Source organism: Teleopsis dalmanni, chromosome 2 (assembly GCF_002237135.1).
Source record: "Teleopsis dalmanni isolate 2A chromosome 2, ASM223713v2, whole genome shotgun sequence".
Taxonomy (NCBI): Eukaryota; Metazoa; Arthropoda; class Insecta; order Diptera; family Diopsidae; genus Teleopsis; species Teleopsis dalmanni.
Genome location: NC_051847.1, coordinates 29007518 through 29024031, shown reverse-complemented (window position 1 = coordinate 29024031; position 16514 = coordinate 29007518). Strand labels below are relative to the sequence as shown.

The window sequence follows — 16514 nt, the reverse complement described above, 5'->3', positions numbered from 1 at the left end:
GAAATGAGTCAATAAGTCTAAACTGTTATAATAATGTATGTAGTAAATGCTAGACATTTATGTACAAATTTGTTTTTAGATACAATATAGTACTCTAGGGCGGTCGTTATTGAACAATAACCTACTGTGCCCCACCGAAAAACCGACTAGTCTCTTCATGTCATGATTTTTAGAGTCTAAGACTCAAGTTGAGTCTTATTACACTCTAATTAATGAAATCACGATTAAACTTGACAGACAGAAGTTACTAGTTTCTTTTTTCAGTAAAAATTACGGGTACTTATCAATAGCTTATGTAAAGATTTTAGAAAACTTATCCTAACTGCGAAATATTTGTTAATTAATCAGACAGACTTAGACAGATTTAGATGAATTTCGTATGATCCTCCTGTGGGCCGTAGACCTCATCTTGAATAACACTGCTCTAGGGCAATACTAGTGTATACCTCAAAAGGGGAACTGCGTTAAAACTCTTTAATAGCAAATTTAAGAAATTGTTATTGTCATTATTGTTTTTGTTGTTTCTGCATATTGTGTATATGTAGCTATCTTAAAACATAAAATAAAAATGTTTACTATATTAGGTGATAGTTATAAGAAATGGCATAAATACTGAAAGAGATAGACTTATCATCCATTGAAATTAAAATATTTGTAATATTATATATTATTATATATAGAGATTAGGGATAAATAAGTTAATTTCGTTTGCAAAAATTACTCATAGAACAAAAGTAATTATAGTAAATAAATAAGTTAAAATTAAATTTGTAAAAAGTGTCATATCTTATAAAATAATTAAATGTTAAATTATATAAAATATCATAATAATTATTGATTTTAGAAAGTTTGTAAAATTTTTACAAAACTTAAGAAATTTTAAAGTATAAAAAATATTTAAAAAAATAAAAAATATATTTTAAGTAATTGTTAGTACATCTGTGAGAAGTGAAATATAAACATTATAAATAAATAATAACTATAAATAATCAAATACAAATAAGATATGCAAATTTAAAAATGCTCTTCAGAAATGAAGACTTCAATTAATTTAAAATAATTATATTAATGCAATAAATATATATGTGAAGATTTGTTAATGAACTTCCTAATATATTGTTAATATTGAATTGTTATATACAAAAGATAAATAAATTAATAAAAAACAAAAATTATGAATGACATATATTGCTGTCATATGTGAAGCAATTAATTAGAATTATAATGCACGTTACTTTCATAACTTGAATATACGTAAACCCTGAAAGTCATAAGATACATAAATACTTTTTTATAATTTATTATTATTAAGATTTAATTCTTTAAATAATATATTTTTCAAAATATTTCTATTTTATAGAAATTCATTCTCTTATACTCATAATCAAAACTTTTATTTTCAATCAAAAAAAGAAAAGCATTTTCTACTTACAATATTTGTGCAATTTTTAATTTTCGTGCAATGAAAAGCAACATTTACAAAGAAAATCAAATTATTTTTACAAATAAATATACTTCATATATTAATTAATTAATATTGAAAATAAATGAATTACTATATTTACTTGTCCTTAAATAATTTAATTAAATGCCATTCATTTCATTACTCTATATATATTTATATATATATTTTGTCATTTTTTAAATTTATATATATATATACATATATATATGTATTATTTTTAAGTTGAAGTCAATACGCATCTGTTTAAGTTTCAATAATAGTTTAAGTTAATATTTTTTGCAGTGAACTACAGTCATATCATTTAAAAATTAGTTTTAATTATCAACACTTATTAAAATTTGTTTAATTTGGAAATTATATATTATATGTAATAATTTATGCAATGATGTTCATTAGTTTTTAATTTACATAATTCTATTTAGTACTCAAATACATTTTGTTTTCCTTAAATTTAAATTATTATTATTATTACTATTATTATTATTACTATTATTATAATTACTATTACATTATAAAGAAAAAACTGTACTTTGGACTTTGGGCGCAATGAGCAATGAAATTTGTTTTCAGTTCTTTGTAAAAAAATTGTTTAATTATAAAATGTTTAGTAAGTTGTTTGTAAGAATATAATTTGTAGAAAAAAAGTTTAAATTACATTTTTTAAAATAAATTAATAAATAAAAATATGCAAAATAATTTTCTTTTGTTTCTGTTTTTAATTTCTATTTATATAATTATTTCGTACATAATTTTATTTTCGAAAGAATTAAAAATAAATACTATTATTATTATTATTTATAGTTTTATTTGTATATTGTTTACTTTTATTAATTTTTTATTTAGAACAAAAATATAATTTATAGTTTTTTATACAGATATGGTTTCAGAGACTTCAGCAATTTTTCTTATGTTTTGGTGAATAGAAATCTTACAGACATGTAAACAAATATAATATTTTTTGTAATTATTTTTTTTTACATCTATCTTTTTATAGTTTATTATTGTTTATTTTTTACAATATCGCATAGAATTAACAAATAAATTAAATTCCCATTTATCACAATAATATTTATATATATTATTTACATAAATAAATTAATTTTTAAATCAAGAGTTAGTGTTGTAAGTGTTTTTATCCAATAGTGACAGATCATTTTGGTGATCCACTATAATATGTTTTCACACAAATATTAATATAAGATGTCTTAATTTAATATAACATGGGTGGTCACACATTGAATTCGATTCTGTCAGTTTCTGTAAAGGTTAGATTACGTTAAAAGGGCGATCCTAAATAATCACTTAAGCATTTTAGCTCATTATGTTACTGTACACATACATAGTTATTTATAAGCTTACGTTAAGGTACTAACTACATTATTCATAATACTCTTTACTTAATGATTAGCATTTATGGTAATGAAATTATGCACTCATTTCTGAGCTTAACATTTTAATACATAAAATATTGTGTATTATCATCACGTATCATTAGTGATTTAATAAAAAGTACAAATGCAATTATGACATTTGCTGGAACCGAGTCAATCTAGGAAAGATCAGATTTTGTATTAATTAGATAAAATTATTTAAAAGTTATATAAAATGAATATAGGTTTTCATATTTTATTGGCTTAAAATTAAAATATATTATTTTAAAATATTTAAAAATTAATAATAATTAATATTTATTATTTTAAAAAAGTGATTTCTTATTCTTTTGTTGCAATATGTAAGTAGAATATGATAAATTTTAAATTTGTGATTTAAAAACTTCTATGATAATAGTTTCAATTTAAAAAATTACATTAGCATTCGATTTCTTAATTTATTTATTATATTTAATAGCTTTAAAGAGTTTATTTTCTACAATTTTAATATTAAAATATCATAAAAAATAAAATCATTATAAATAAATTTATGAAAAAAAATAATGTCTCTCTCCATCACTTCTCCTCTCCAATCAACGAATTGCGCAACATATTTAATAACAATTGAGCTATAAATGTATATTGTCAATTCCCTATCTGTGTGTTAGTATATATTAAGTGTAAAATAACCTACATGTATATATATATATATATTTATATATATATGTATAATATAGAATAACAAAAATATTATATTATATTTAATTTAATAATAATTAATATAGGCAAAATTGACAGCTGGTGCACATTCGAACACAAATAGTTTTTAAAATTATTGATATAAACCTTAACAAAGTGTAAATATATACATATAGTACTGTATATAAATATTTTATAAGAAATAAAATATTAGAAGATATAATAACATGGTTTCTGAAAATAAAGGAGAATGATATTTTAATATATAGATAAATATTTATATATTTTATATATAAAAATTTATAGAATTGCAAAAAGTCAAGCTCCTTGTACGCTTCCAATGGATATGGAAAAATATAATTTTTATATGCAAATTAACTAAATAATTGCACATATTTATTATAAATAAATGTTGTTCATTGTTGAAAGAATATAGATTTATGTATCTGAATATTTGTATAGAAGTATATGTATTTTTGTATATATAAAATATATATGTTAAGTGTATTTGATGTATTCTCCTGAACAAATATATTTTGTAAAATTATAATTTATATTGTAAAGTTTAAATATTTTAAATAATTTGCAATAATACTTAATTGTTTCCAATTTTAATTATTTTTTTTTCAGTTTTCCAGTTAAATTAACATTTTTGTGTATTCATGCAAATATAATAGAAATAAAATAATATTAAAAAAATTATAAAATAAATTTAATAAAATTACATGGAAAAATATGTAATAATAATAATAATAATACTAAATTTATAAATAATGGTTTTTAATATAAACAGTAAGCAAATATGATTATAGAAATAATAAAATTAATATTAATTTTTAATTAACATATTTCATATTAAAATGTGTATAACAGTCATGATAATTTGGGTAATAATTACATTGTTATAAAGTTATAAAAAAAAAAGAAAAATGATGGATATAAAAAAATATTATAAGAAATAATGTTTAATATAAAAAAATAATAATATATATATAAAGTAATAACAATATGTTTATAAATTATGATTTTAAATATAAACTAAGCATATAAAAATCATTATAATAAAGTTCTTTGTTGAACTAATTTCAACAATTAGTTTTATAAATAGATTATTTAATAACGTAGTGAATAAAAAAATTTTTATAACAATAATGATAATTTGTGTAATAATTGCATAATAATGAATTAAGAAAAAAAAGCAAAATGTAAAAAAATGTTTATAAATTATTTATAACAATTTTTTTTGTTATAATATCTCTATTATTTAAATAATATTTAAATAATAATATGATTTTAATAAGTAAAACTTTATAATTTTAAATTTAAAATTGTAGTAATAATAATTTAAAAGACTTCAAAAATTTCACGGATCACTATTATAACCAATTTTCAAAATTCACATTTTTTTTAATTAATGAAAAAATTTATATAAATTGACTCAAATGATATTTCACATTTTAATTAATTCGGAAATATTTAAAAATTAACTCTAATAATAATAATTATTAAAGTAAAATTAAATAAAATAAAATATTTTAATATATTAACAAAATAAGATATAAAAATAAAATACATGAGTTATTATAATATAAATAGTATTTTATTTAAACATATAAAAAATAAATAAATGTTAATAAATACTATTAATAAATATATAATAAATATGAATATTTAATAAATATTAAATATGATAATAAATATTAACAATAAACAAATAAATAAAAAATAATTTTTATAATTAAATTTATATGAGTATTAAAAGATATTGAATTTTTAAATTGAAAACTATTTTATTTTACAAATAATACAATATTAAGAAAAAATAATAATATAAAATAATTATAATAATATAATAATGATCATAACAAAATTTACTTTTAAACTTACCTAAATTTACAGTATCTCCCCACAATTAGCTATGATTTAAATTTATTTTATTTACATATTTACGGTATGACTATAATTTTTTCTAAGCATTATATATATAATTTCTTTATAAATTCTATTCACAGTAAAAATCTAATGTCCTTACATATTTAAAAATGTAAACTCACTCTGAGTAGTTTTATATTCATATAGCTACGACAATATATACTCGATAACAATTAATATTTAATAAAACATAAATAATAATAAAAACATAATAATAATAATACTCAACATAATAATAACTTTAAAATTTTTAATTAAAAATATATTATATACATAATTTTAATGACAATAAAAAATAACAAAAATTTACAATATCATCAACCATCATTAGATAATAAAAAGGACTTATAATTAAGTCAAATTTACAAATTGATAACAGTAATATTAAAAGCATAATAATATATCAAAATATTTTTTTATAAATTATTTTACATTTAAAATTATTGTTTGAAAAATTTATTAATTGAATGTATAAATCATTTTATAATATTTTATAAACAAATATATCACACATAATATTTGATAAATAAAGTTATTTATACATTTTGAAAAACAAAAATCATTTAAATAATCACAAAATTAATATTTAAAAAAATAAAAAAAACTTCCATGTTAAAAAATAATTAATTAATTAAAGTGATAATAAAAATAAATTAAGTTAAAAATTAAGATATAAATTTTTTATAAAAACTGAATACAAAAATGTTAGTTTAATTGTTTTTAATATACATTTTATTTTTTATTTAATATCATTAATACTATATCTTAATTTAATTTTTATTTTGTTTACTACTCCACTTTGTAGTTGCCTTATAAACAGTGCCTCTTTTTTATAAAAAAACATATATCTTAAAACCAAAAAAGTTATTGTAAAAAATTTATTAAAGAAAATAAAAAAATTCATGAAACTTAAATATTATTTATAAGTAAAATATAGATTTGCATACACAACCACATACACATATACATTTTTATAAAATAATGTAATAATAATTATTAATGAAATGCAGGTAAAATGTGCTACTAAAGTAAAAAAAGGCTTTAATAAATTTTAAATAAAAAATTGAAAGTAGTTTTATAAAAGGTTTTTAACAAAAAATTGAAGATCTTATAGAGGATTTTACTTGTTAATATTTTAATAACTATAATACATGAATGTATATGCATATAATAGGTGAAGTAGTTCTATATAATATATAAATACAAAACAAAATTATTAATTAATACAGTGTTGTTTCGAAAACGTATAAAAAGGAAATAATTTAATATTGTTATACATAATTCTTGTCAAAAACTGAATTATTTAATTTATTTTTAATATTTATTTAATATTTTAATATTTATTAATATTATTTATTAATATTTATTAATTATTTATTAATTATTTATTTAAAAACATAATTTTTAAAGTCCGTTTTGTTTTTTTTTTTAAATTTTAGCATTATTTCGACCGTTACTCTTAGTAAATTTCTATACGTATTTCGGCAAATTCCCTTTTTTGCCTTCATCAAGAGAATTCCTAATATTTTAGAATTTAAAGAGATCTACTGACATTATCCTTGTTAAGAAACATGAGCCACACTTGGTCATTTATGTAGACAAGTTATTTTTAGATATAAACCCAAACAGTCCTAAAACTGTTAAGCGGGTTTAGCTATCCTTGCATTATTTACTATAAAACTTTAGTTATGACGGAAGGATTATAACACATATATCTCAAATAAAATATGATTGTAAGAAGTATTTTTTAATTTTAAAATTAATTTAACCATTTACAAAATTTCACGGTATTGAGTAATTATTCTTAAAAAATGTACTTATTTTCTTCTTAAAGACAAGAGCAAAGAAACAACAAGTCTCAAGTCAATTATTATATTTTGTGTTTATTTTTTATACAATTATTTATTTTTGCCACTAGTCCCTTAAATTGAACTGTATAGTAATTTTATTATATTACATATCATACTCATGGTGTATAGAAAATATGATCATATATAGTTCACTTTTATTATATCAAATGGCTTCGTACGCCTCAACCCCTTTAACAATTTTCTGAGTTTCACAAGTTCTAAAACTTCTTCATTGTTATGGGTTGCAAGTCGTTCCGTACGTTCTTTACAGGTTCCTTATATTTCTTTTTCGATTGATGAAGTTTTGATGTCTCTGTGTATATTAGTGCTTTTTTAAAGCACCAAAAAACTTTAATCATATCTCTTACAGTACTATATTATATTGTATTGCATTTTTGTTAGCCTTAAAAATAAATAATAAAAGAATATTTTTCGTATAAAATTCATACAAAAATGTGCTAATGAGGTTTTATAATACAATAGTTAGTTTAACATAGTAAAGACTTCATATGCGTATTTTATACGTGTACTCGTTTCCACAAGAGACTAAAATTGTCATTTTAAGCGATTTTAAAGGTTTTTTTTCACTGTCGCTAAAAAAATAAAGATGTTGAAAACTCAACGTCGTTTAACCTCGTTAAAAGTTAAATATTCATTAAAATAATTAATTTACAATATTATGTTCAATTATGTGTTTTTTTTATAGTTTCGACAATATATTTTTGTTTTGGCATATAAAATGTTAAATTTTAGTTAAACTCATTTAAACAAAACTAGGCAGACAATGATATGATACATTTTATCATTGCTCATATTACTTGAAAAAAATATAATTTAGCAAAAATTTTATAATTAAAATATAATAAATAATAAATTAATAATTTTGTTTGTACATCTTTTCTTAAAAATGTGAATGCTACAAAATACTTAGGTATTATTTCGAAGCTAGTACTTAAAATACAATATATAAAATAGTTCATTAAATCAATAAATACCTGAAATTAATATTAATAATCAAATTTTAAATGTAGAATAGCTGGATTGTCGGAATTAAAATTTTTTTACGGCACATAATATGTACAAAATTATATATATACGTTCATAATTAAAAAAAACGATATTATAAAGTAAAAAAATTTATTGCATCACTCCTTGTAATTGGATTACACCCACTTATTTCTTAAGACTATTTATTGAATGTTAAATGTTGTCACTCAGATAAAATCTTATATTAGAATCAGTTAATGTTTAAGCAAACCGTAGGTTAAAATATACAATCGCTAAGATATACTTAAGTGCATATATGCAACAGTTACCGGTGGCGGGGACCACACATTGACAGATATTAAGATATGGACATTTTGTAAGTAGCTAAAATGTATCTAAATATTTAGTTAAAATAAATGTATTCGAATATAAGCTTAAATGTAAGTAAATATTTTAAATTAAATATACAATATCTCTAATATATTGTTCTCCCATAAAGTCTATAAAATTACAAATTTACACTAGACTACACTTAAAAAAAAATTATTAATAAAATATATATGTGTATGAAAAATTAAAAATACTTAAGTGAATTTAAATATAAGAAAATTAATTTTAAAATAAATAAAAATATTTGCACTATGGAGAAAGTTCAAAGAAATGTGAAATTTTACCTACAAAAATAAGATAAAGATAAATAATTTGAACGTTGTTAATAACCCATTAGGATAAATAGTTAAATGTATATATAAATATATTTATATGTTTATATGTTAAAATTATATATTGTATATGGTATTTAAAAAGCTAAAAATTAAAAGACTTGTTATTTTTAAAACTAGCGCCAAAACATAAATCTTGGTCTTTAGAAAATAAAAGAAAAATTTATAGAATTATAATTTTATGCAAAAAAATTTTATTGTGGATAAATTAAAAAAATTGAAAAAAAAACAGACAAAAATTTGAAATTAACATTTAAAAAATGTAATTGTAAAAAAAATTGTTTATTTTATGTGTGAAATATGCATAAAAGATTGTTACTTAAATGTACCTATTCTAGAAAAAATTTTAAAGATGTTTTAAATGTGAAGAATATATTTATATATATACATATATGAAATAAGGAATTCAAATTCAAATTAAAAAAAATAATAAAATATAAATTTAATAAAACAAAAATCAAGCTATATGAATTTTAGAAAAAATACTAAAAAATTAAAAATTTTGTGAAAAATAAAAACAAAAATTTTATGTAATTATATTAGTTAAAAAAGTGCACGGAAATAAATATATGTGAAGTTCTTTTTAAAAGTATATACATAACTTACAGAAGTAATATATTGAATATATTATATTTATATATGTCTACATGTAAAATTTTATTTAAAAAACACAGAAAATTTCTTTTAAATATATAAAAGAAAATTTTAATTAAAAATAAGAAAATGATCACAGCAATTTAAAATTTTCAACAGTACACTGTTAAAAATATTGGTAAATCTCTATTTGTTTTAAACAAAAAGAAATATATAATAAATAATTTGGTGTTAAGTTTTTAAAATACCAGAAAGGTAATAAACTTATTTTATTTTAAAATTTTAAATAATTTTTTTTATTTTTTATGATTAAGATTTATTATATTAGATATTATTTAAGCATCCACTGTTTTTGGTCACTAGATGCTGTTGGTACCCATATAACTGGTAACACCAATTCGATTATGTATAACGAAAATGTGTGTGAAAGGCGACATTTTAAGCCACGTTTTTCCAAAAGGCAATTTCGTAATATCGGTTAAACTTACTGCTACTAAACCTAGAAAATTCTGTACTCAATACCTCGTTACAGTAAAAATAATCTACAGAACCGGTAAATGGTAAATTTATTGATAATTTAATTAAATGCACGGTAAATGGATTAATTTCATCGCAGACTTAGCTACTCATTGCTTCCTCCACTTCCAAGAATTGTAAACGAACTTATATGCTACTGTGAAACGAATAGCTGAAGTCTTCTTATCATTAGGGTAGTAGTAAATGGAATACTCGAAAAAACTAACGCTTCGATTTTATTTTCTCTGTAAGGGTGTATATAGAAAATGCAAGTATTTTCTCAACATTTGTTACAGCCAGGCATCACGACGTTGTAGATTTCACTCTTAGTAATAGTAGGTATCACAGCCCCTGCAACTCGGTCAATTTCAAAGTAAACTCAATAGATGTTTCCAAAGTGTACTTGCAATGTGTGTTTGTTGGAATCCAATACAGCTGCATGGAAAATTTTCTGACTATTACCCCCATTATTAATTATATATTTTAAAATAAATGGAATTATCAACCAGAGAGTCGCTGAATAAGTACCTTAAATCACTTCCACATTTCTTGAGAGTGCACTATTAATCAATAAAATAATTATTTAAACATAAAAATATAAATTTATTTACACAAAACATGCATATAATGTATAAAATTTAAATTTTGCACATAATTTTTTTAATCGAATATTTGAATTTACTACAAAATTTATAAAAATACTCGTATTAATTTTAAAACTAATAAATGCAATATGAAAAAATCGTTTGGCACCAAAATTTACATGCCATTGTATGCCGGACCACCGCCACCTTCTGGCACGACCCAGTTTATATTCTGTTTTGGATCTTTAATATCACAAGTTTTACAATGAATGCAATTTTGAGCATTGATTTGTAGCTTCATATTGCCACCCTCTTCGTTGGGTACATATTCGTAAACGCCAGCAGGACAGAAACGCTGCTCTGGTCCTTCGTATAAAGCTAAATTATGATCGACAGGTATATGATCGTCTTTTAATGTTAGATGCGCTGGCTGGTCGCCTTCATGATTAGTGCCCGTTAAAGCCACAGAAGACAGCAAATCAAAAGAGATTTTACCATCTGGCTTAGGATATACAATTTGTTTACATTCGGAAGCTGGTTTTAGAGTTTCATGATCAGGTGGACCGTGTTTTAAAGTCCATGGTTCTGTACCACCCAGTAATATAGATACGCCACTGAATGCCACACCACCATAAAGACCTAAAGGATTATGGAACGATGGACGCACGTTACGCACTTTATGCAAATCATACCAAACAAAGGAATTGATAATTCTGTAAAAAGAAAAATATGTTTATTAAATTGGATTTACATATCTAGCTAAATAAAAATACGTACTTATAGGGATAGGAAGTTGGTTCAATACCAGCAGTCTCTTGTTTTTCATTTAATATGGCATCGACGGCACTTTCAGCAGCAAGCATACCTTTAAATTACAAGTATAGTAATTTAAAGAAAGAATTATAATTATTATATGAAAGAATTATATATTAAATAATATTCTTACCGCTTTTCATAGCATAGTGAGATCCTTTAATACGTGGTACGTTTAAAAATCCAGCACTACATCCCACCAAGCAGCCGCCAGGGAAAGTTAGTTTACTTGGTAAACTTTGCAGTCCACCTTCGTTTATAGCACGTGCACCATAAGCAATACGATTACCACCTTCAAATACATCACGTATTTTAGGATGAGTTTTAAAACGTTGAAATTCTTGGAACGGACTAATCCAAGGATTTTTATAATCCAGACCAACAACAAAGCCAACAGCAATTGTAGGCGTTGGTTCATTTAAATGGTATAAAAAGGAACCACCATAGGTAAACTTATCGAGCGGCCAACCAATTGAGTGTTCAACTAAACCGGGGCTAAAACGAATTGTTATGTAGCAAAGTTCATGGACAACATAAATTATAAAATGGACTATTTACAAATGATTGCTTGATATACGATTACTATTAACCAAAAATATAATGATAGAATAACTCAAAACAATATTTGCAGGATATACTGGGATTGATGATACTGGATTAATGTTTAAGCAAGCTATATTTGATATTTACATCTGTTAGTTCGTTTTATATTTTCCAACCTCTTTATTATGCCCATCAAAATTATGAAATAAAATAAAATGATTGGTGAATGAAATGGACATTGGACAAAAATTTTATTTCGGTTATATATATAACCACTTACACATGCTTCTCAGGTGCAATTTCCCAAATTTCTTTTAAACCAATACCGTACGTTTGCGGCTGACTGCCTTCCATTAAATTAAATTTACGCATTACTTGTTTGCTTAAATGACCACGACATCCTTCAGCGAATATTGTAGTCTTTGCATGCAATTCCATGCCACGTGCAAATGTGTCTTTTGGAGAGCCATCCTTAGCAATGCCAACATCATTTGTAGCAATGCCTTTAACGCTGCCATCCTCATGATAAAGCACTTCTGAAGCCGCACAGCCGGGATAAATTTCTACTCCTAAAGCTTCTGCTTGTTCCCCTAACCATTTAACTAAGTGTCCAAGACGTACTATATAATTTCCGTGATTGTCCATTGGCCAACCCTTAAAAATGGGTAGCGAAATTTTGCCAGACTTTGTCAGATATGAGAAAGTGTCTTTCTCAACTGGCGTATTTAATGGTGCACCAAGTTCTTCCCAGTTTGGTATGAGTTCGTTTAGCGATATGGGATCAATAACAGCACCAGACAGTATATGACCACCAACTTCAGCAGCTTTTTCAACCACACAAACTCGTAGCTCCTAAATTAATTATAAAGGTAATTAATAAATAATTATATTTTATTTATATTAAAAAAGAATTAAGGTTTTTACTTTATTTTGCTCTGCTGCTAGTTGTTTTGCACGTATCGCAGCTGACATGCCTGCTGGTCCGCCACCTACAATAACAATGTCCACTTCGTCTACGAAGCGTTCCATCTCGATTTCTACAATAGAAGTACGGAAATTTTATTTAAATATAAATCTGTTTGATAATTGGTATTTGCTTACCCTTCCATCTTTCATCTTTTTCTCTTGGATGTATTGTGTAGTGAGTTGTTATTTTTGGATATTTGGCTACATCCGCCACTGTGCGTATACTGCCATTTAAAAAGGGTTTGGTTGCTGTAAAAAATTACATAAATTTTATTTTATAAATTTTATTTTATTTAAAACAAAATAATCAATTTTTTTTATAGTTGTTGTTGTTGCTCATTGTAAGATACTACCAGTTTCGGGAACTAACAAACTCAGTTATTTACGACATACTATGGAATGAGAATATGAAAGGAAACATGGACTATGATTTTTATAGGATGCTATCAGTTGTTTACTAGGTATATGGTAATGAGAATATATGAGCAAACTTGATAAGCTCTACATATACCGTCCATGGAGCTGCAGCATTACCCCAGGTCTATCGTTTTAAGATACCACCATCTACCGGTGTTTTGGTTATTTAGAGAATTCCTGTGTTAATCAAAATATCGATTTTAACGGATATAGTCTTTGAAACCAAAATATCGATTTTAACCGATATCATTTTTAGAACCAATAGGTATATATCTTTTTTAGTTAACGGCTCAGTTTCGGTTTAAAGTCTTGCTACATTCCAAACCCAACCTTTGTATTTAGTTTGCAGATTTAAACTTAGTTTTTGATATCAATTATCCATCTAAACAAAGTTCAAAAAGCATGACGCAGTGCTCAGCTCCGCTGATTCCTTCTGTTTATATAGTATCAAACCTTATCTATCATTATGTAAACGTCTGCAAATTCAAGTACTCATCATCAAAAATATTCTAACTTCTTAATTAGTTTATAGTCTGTATATAATTTGTTATAAATATTTTTTTAATCGAAAATAGTCATAACTTTTTCAAACTTTTTTAAAAGTCTTTCAAATAGATCTCGTAATGGATAGTTATATTATGTTTTGCTTAAGTTAAGTCCAGGTTAAAGATCTGAAACTTATTCTGCAAATTTGGGACTTCATAAGAAAGTTTGGTCGTCAGTTGTGTGGATTAATTTGATGACATAAATGTGTTTTATTTTTTAGTACTACATGTTAAATATTTTAATATGTCGTTATCGAATAATAAGAAAAAAATTATTTTCCATACAAATCTTATTTAATAAAAATTTAACAACTTTTTTGAGATAAGAAAATTAAAAGTAATTCAAAATGTGATCTTCGGAATTAATAAATAAAAAAGAAACCGCATAGGACTGACTTGCCAAAATCTTATTATCTAATAAATAATTCGTTCTATTTTATTTATAGATATAAGAGAAAAAATATAGTCTACGGTAGTAGACTATCTGTTTTATTATGAATTCATTGAGGAAATCTTCATGGGTGCGAAAACTTAAGTCCTTAAAGCAACTAATGATAGTGATATTGTTTTAAAAAATAAATCCAATCTTCTTTGGAGTAATTTATTGCTTTCATTATCGGTTAAATAATTTAAAAAAAAAAGAATTTTTATTACTTTTCTCTGTAGTTTCTTGCCGCAGCAGACGATGTGGTTTATGCCACGTAGCATTTGCCTTGAATCTTCTATCTCTTTGAGAAATAATTTGGTTCTATTCTTCACTTAAAAATTTAATTCTTTTAGTTAAATAAAAATTTAATTAAATTAATAGAAAATTTAAACAAACAGCATAAACAACATTTTTGTCTTCTTTTATCGTTATGTAATAAAACAATTAAATTGTGTGAGCAAAATATTCAATTAATCTATAATTAAATTAAACACTCACCCCTCGTAAGTTTAAGCAATGTAGACATTTTTCAACTTTTGTAAAGATGCATAAATTGTGTATTTATTTTATTTTATTAAATATATTCTTAACGTACTTTTTTGTTAGTTTAACTTATAACAATGCAAAGAATATACTAAAAACAAAAATAAAAATGATTGGACTATTGACCCCGGCAGTTCGCTTTCATGTACTAAATATTAAAATTTAGTTTTCTATAATTGCACTTAGTTATAAAGACTAGTTTCTATTAAGATGTATTTACTTTATTTCTTTTGCAATTACAAAATTTTATTACTTAATAAGAAAAACTATTTTATCTGCTCGACAGACTCTAACGAACGTACAAACAACGCAACGTTTTTGTTCGCTGCAAGCATCAGCTGTTTGGTTTATATGTTTTTGTTATCGATTACATACTTGTTGATACAGAAACTATTGTGAATGATCAGCTAGAGTAGTGATTCTCCAAATGTTATTGCAGGAGTTCTGAAACTGTTGATGCTGTAAATATATTAATAGATCTGTTCCACGAGCTAAACGTAGTAAAACTCAAGTAAAACACAAGAAAAGTACAAACTGAAAGCGTAACAGAAATAAAGTGCCAAATTATGCTTTTTACACAGATTTTCATGGAATAGCTTTGTGTAAAGTCTAATGAAAATATCAGTGCCGCGAAAAAAAACAATACAAAAATTGAAATTGAAACCAAAACAGCTGACTCACACATCAACACAAATTTTACTTGAAATAAAAGTAAAGTCTGTATAGCATTTTCAAATTTCGACAGAGATGTTACGTTCTCTCAGATGTTCTCATTTAATCGAAAATTTGCTGGAGAAACGCACTTGTGTATACCCATGTGTAGTAGCGCTCGAATTGTTGCTACAGAGATATTAGGGCTATTCAAGATCTTTGTGCATCGTTGCATGTGCAAAATTACTTGATTTTATAAAAACAATTTCCTTTCTTATGATTCTATAATTGATTTAAAAGGCAATATGCAACATAATATTTTCAACACCAATTAGCTCTTACATATGTAATTGTCAAAACTCTATTGTGAATGATATTAGTTTTTTTACTGCTCGCTGGGCAATAATTTAGCGAAACTGTTAAGTTTTGTTGACAATTGTTTGATTTTGTATCTTTTTTATGTTCAAGAAAGTGCTATATTATACATATGAATGTACAAATTTAAATTACGCATTAATTCTGCAAATTCACTTTTTTTGTGCTGAAAATTATTTAATCTATTTTGAATTATTGTTAATTTCAAATTTAGCAATTTTCAAAATTTAAAATATAATTCACAATAATCCAAAAAAAACAGATAGCACTACATTTCAAACTGTGTATGCAAATTTTGATATTATTTCGCTAAATATAATTCACAATAATTTCAAAAAACATATAGCAATGCACTCCAAACTGCATGTATTGACAATATTTCGCTGCGCAGCAAATGCGACTGCATATGCGATGCAACGCTTTAGATTTGCTGCAAGCAGAACATCTGCAAGTAATTTGGTATTGAAGCCGCCTTCAAGCTGTTAGTTATGAACAAGATAAAGATGGTTTAACAT

At 23.5% G+C, this 16514-nt stretch overlaps 1 protein-coding gene across 1 annotated transcript; it reads right to left on the bottom strand.

The window, feature by feature from the left end:
• Positions 1–10804: 10804 nt before the first annotated feature.
• Positions 10805–15292, bottom strand: LOC119679568 (electron transfer flavoprotein-ubiquinone oxidoreductase, mitochondrial). Its single transcript, XM_038092002.1, has 7 exons — positions 14929–15292; positions 13177–13290; positions 13000–13112; positions 12356–12927; positions 11666–12027; positions 11497–11584; positions 10805–11432 (listed from the first exon to the last, which is right to left on the bottom strand). The coding sequence occupies exons 1-7, from the start codon at positions 14954–14956 to the stop codon at positions 10895–10897; spliced, it is 1815 nt and encodes a 604-aa protein (XP_037947930.1). The 5' UTR covers positions 14957–15292; the 3' UTR covers positions 10805–10894.
• Positions 15293–16514: the final 1222 nt, after the last annotated feature.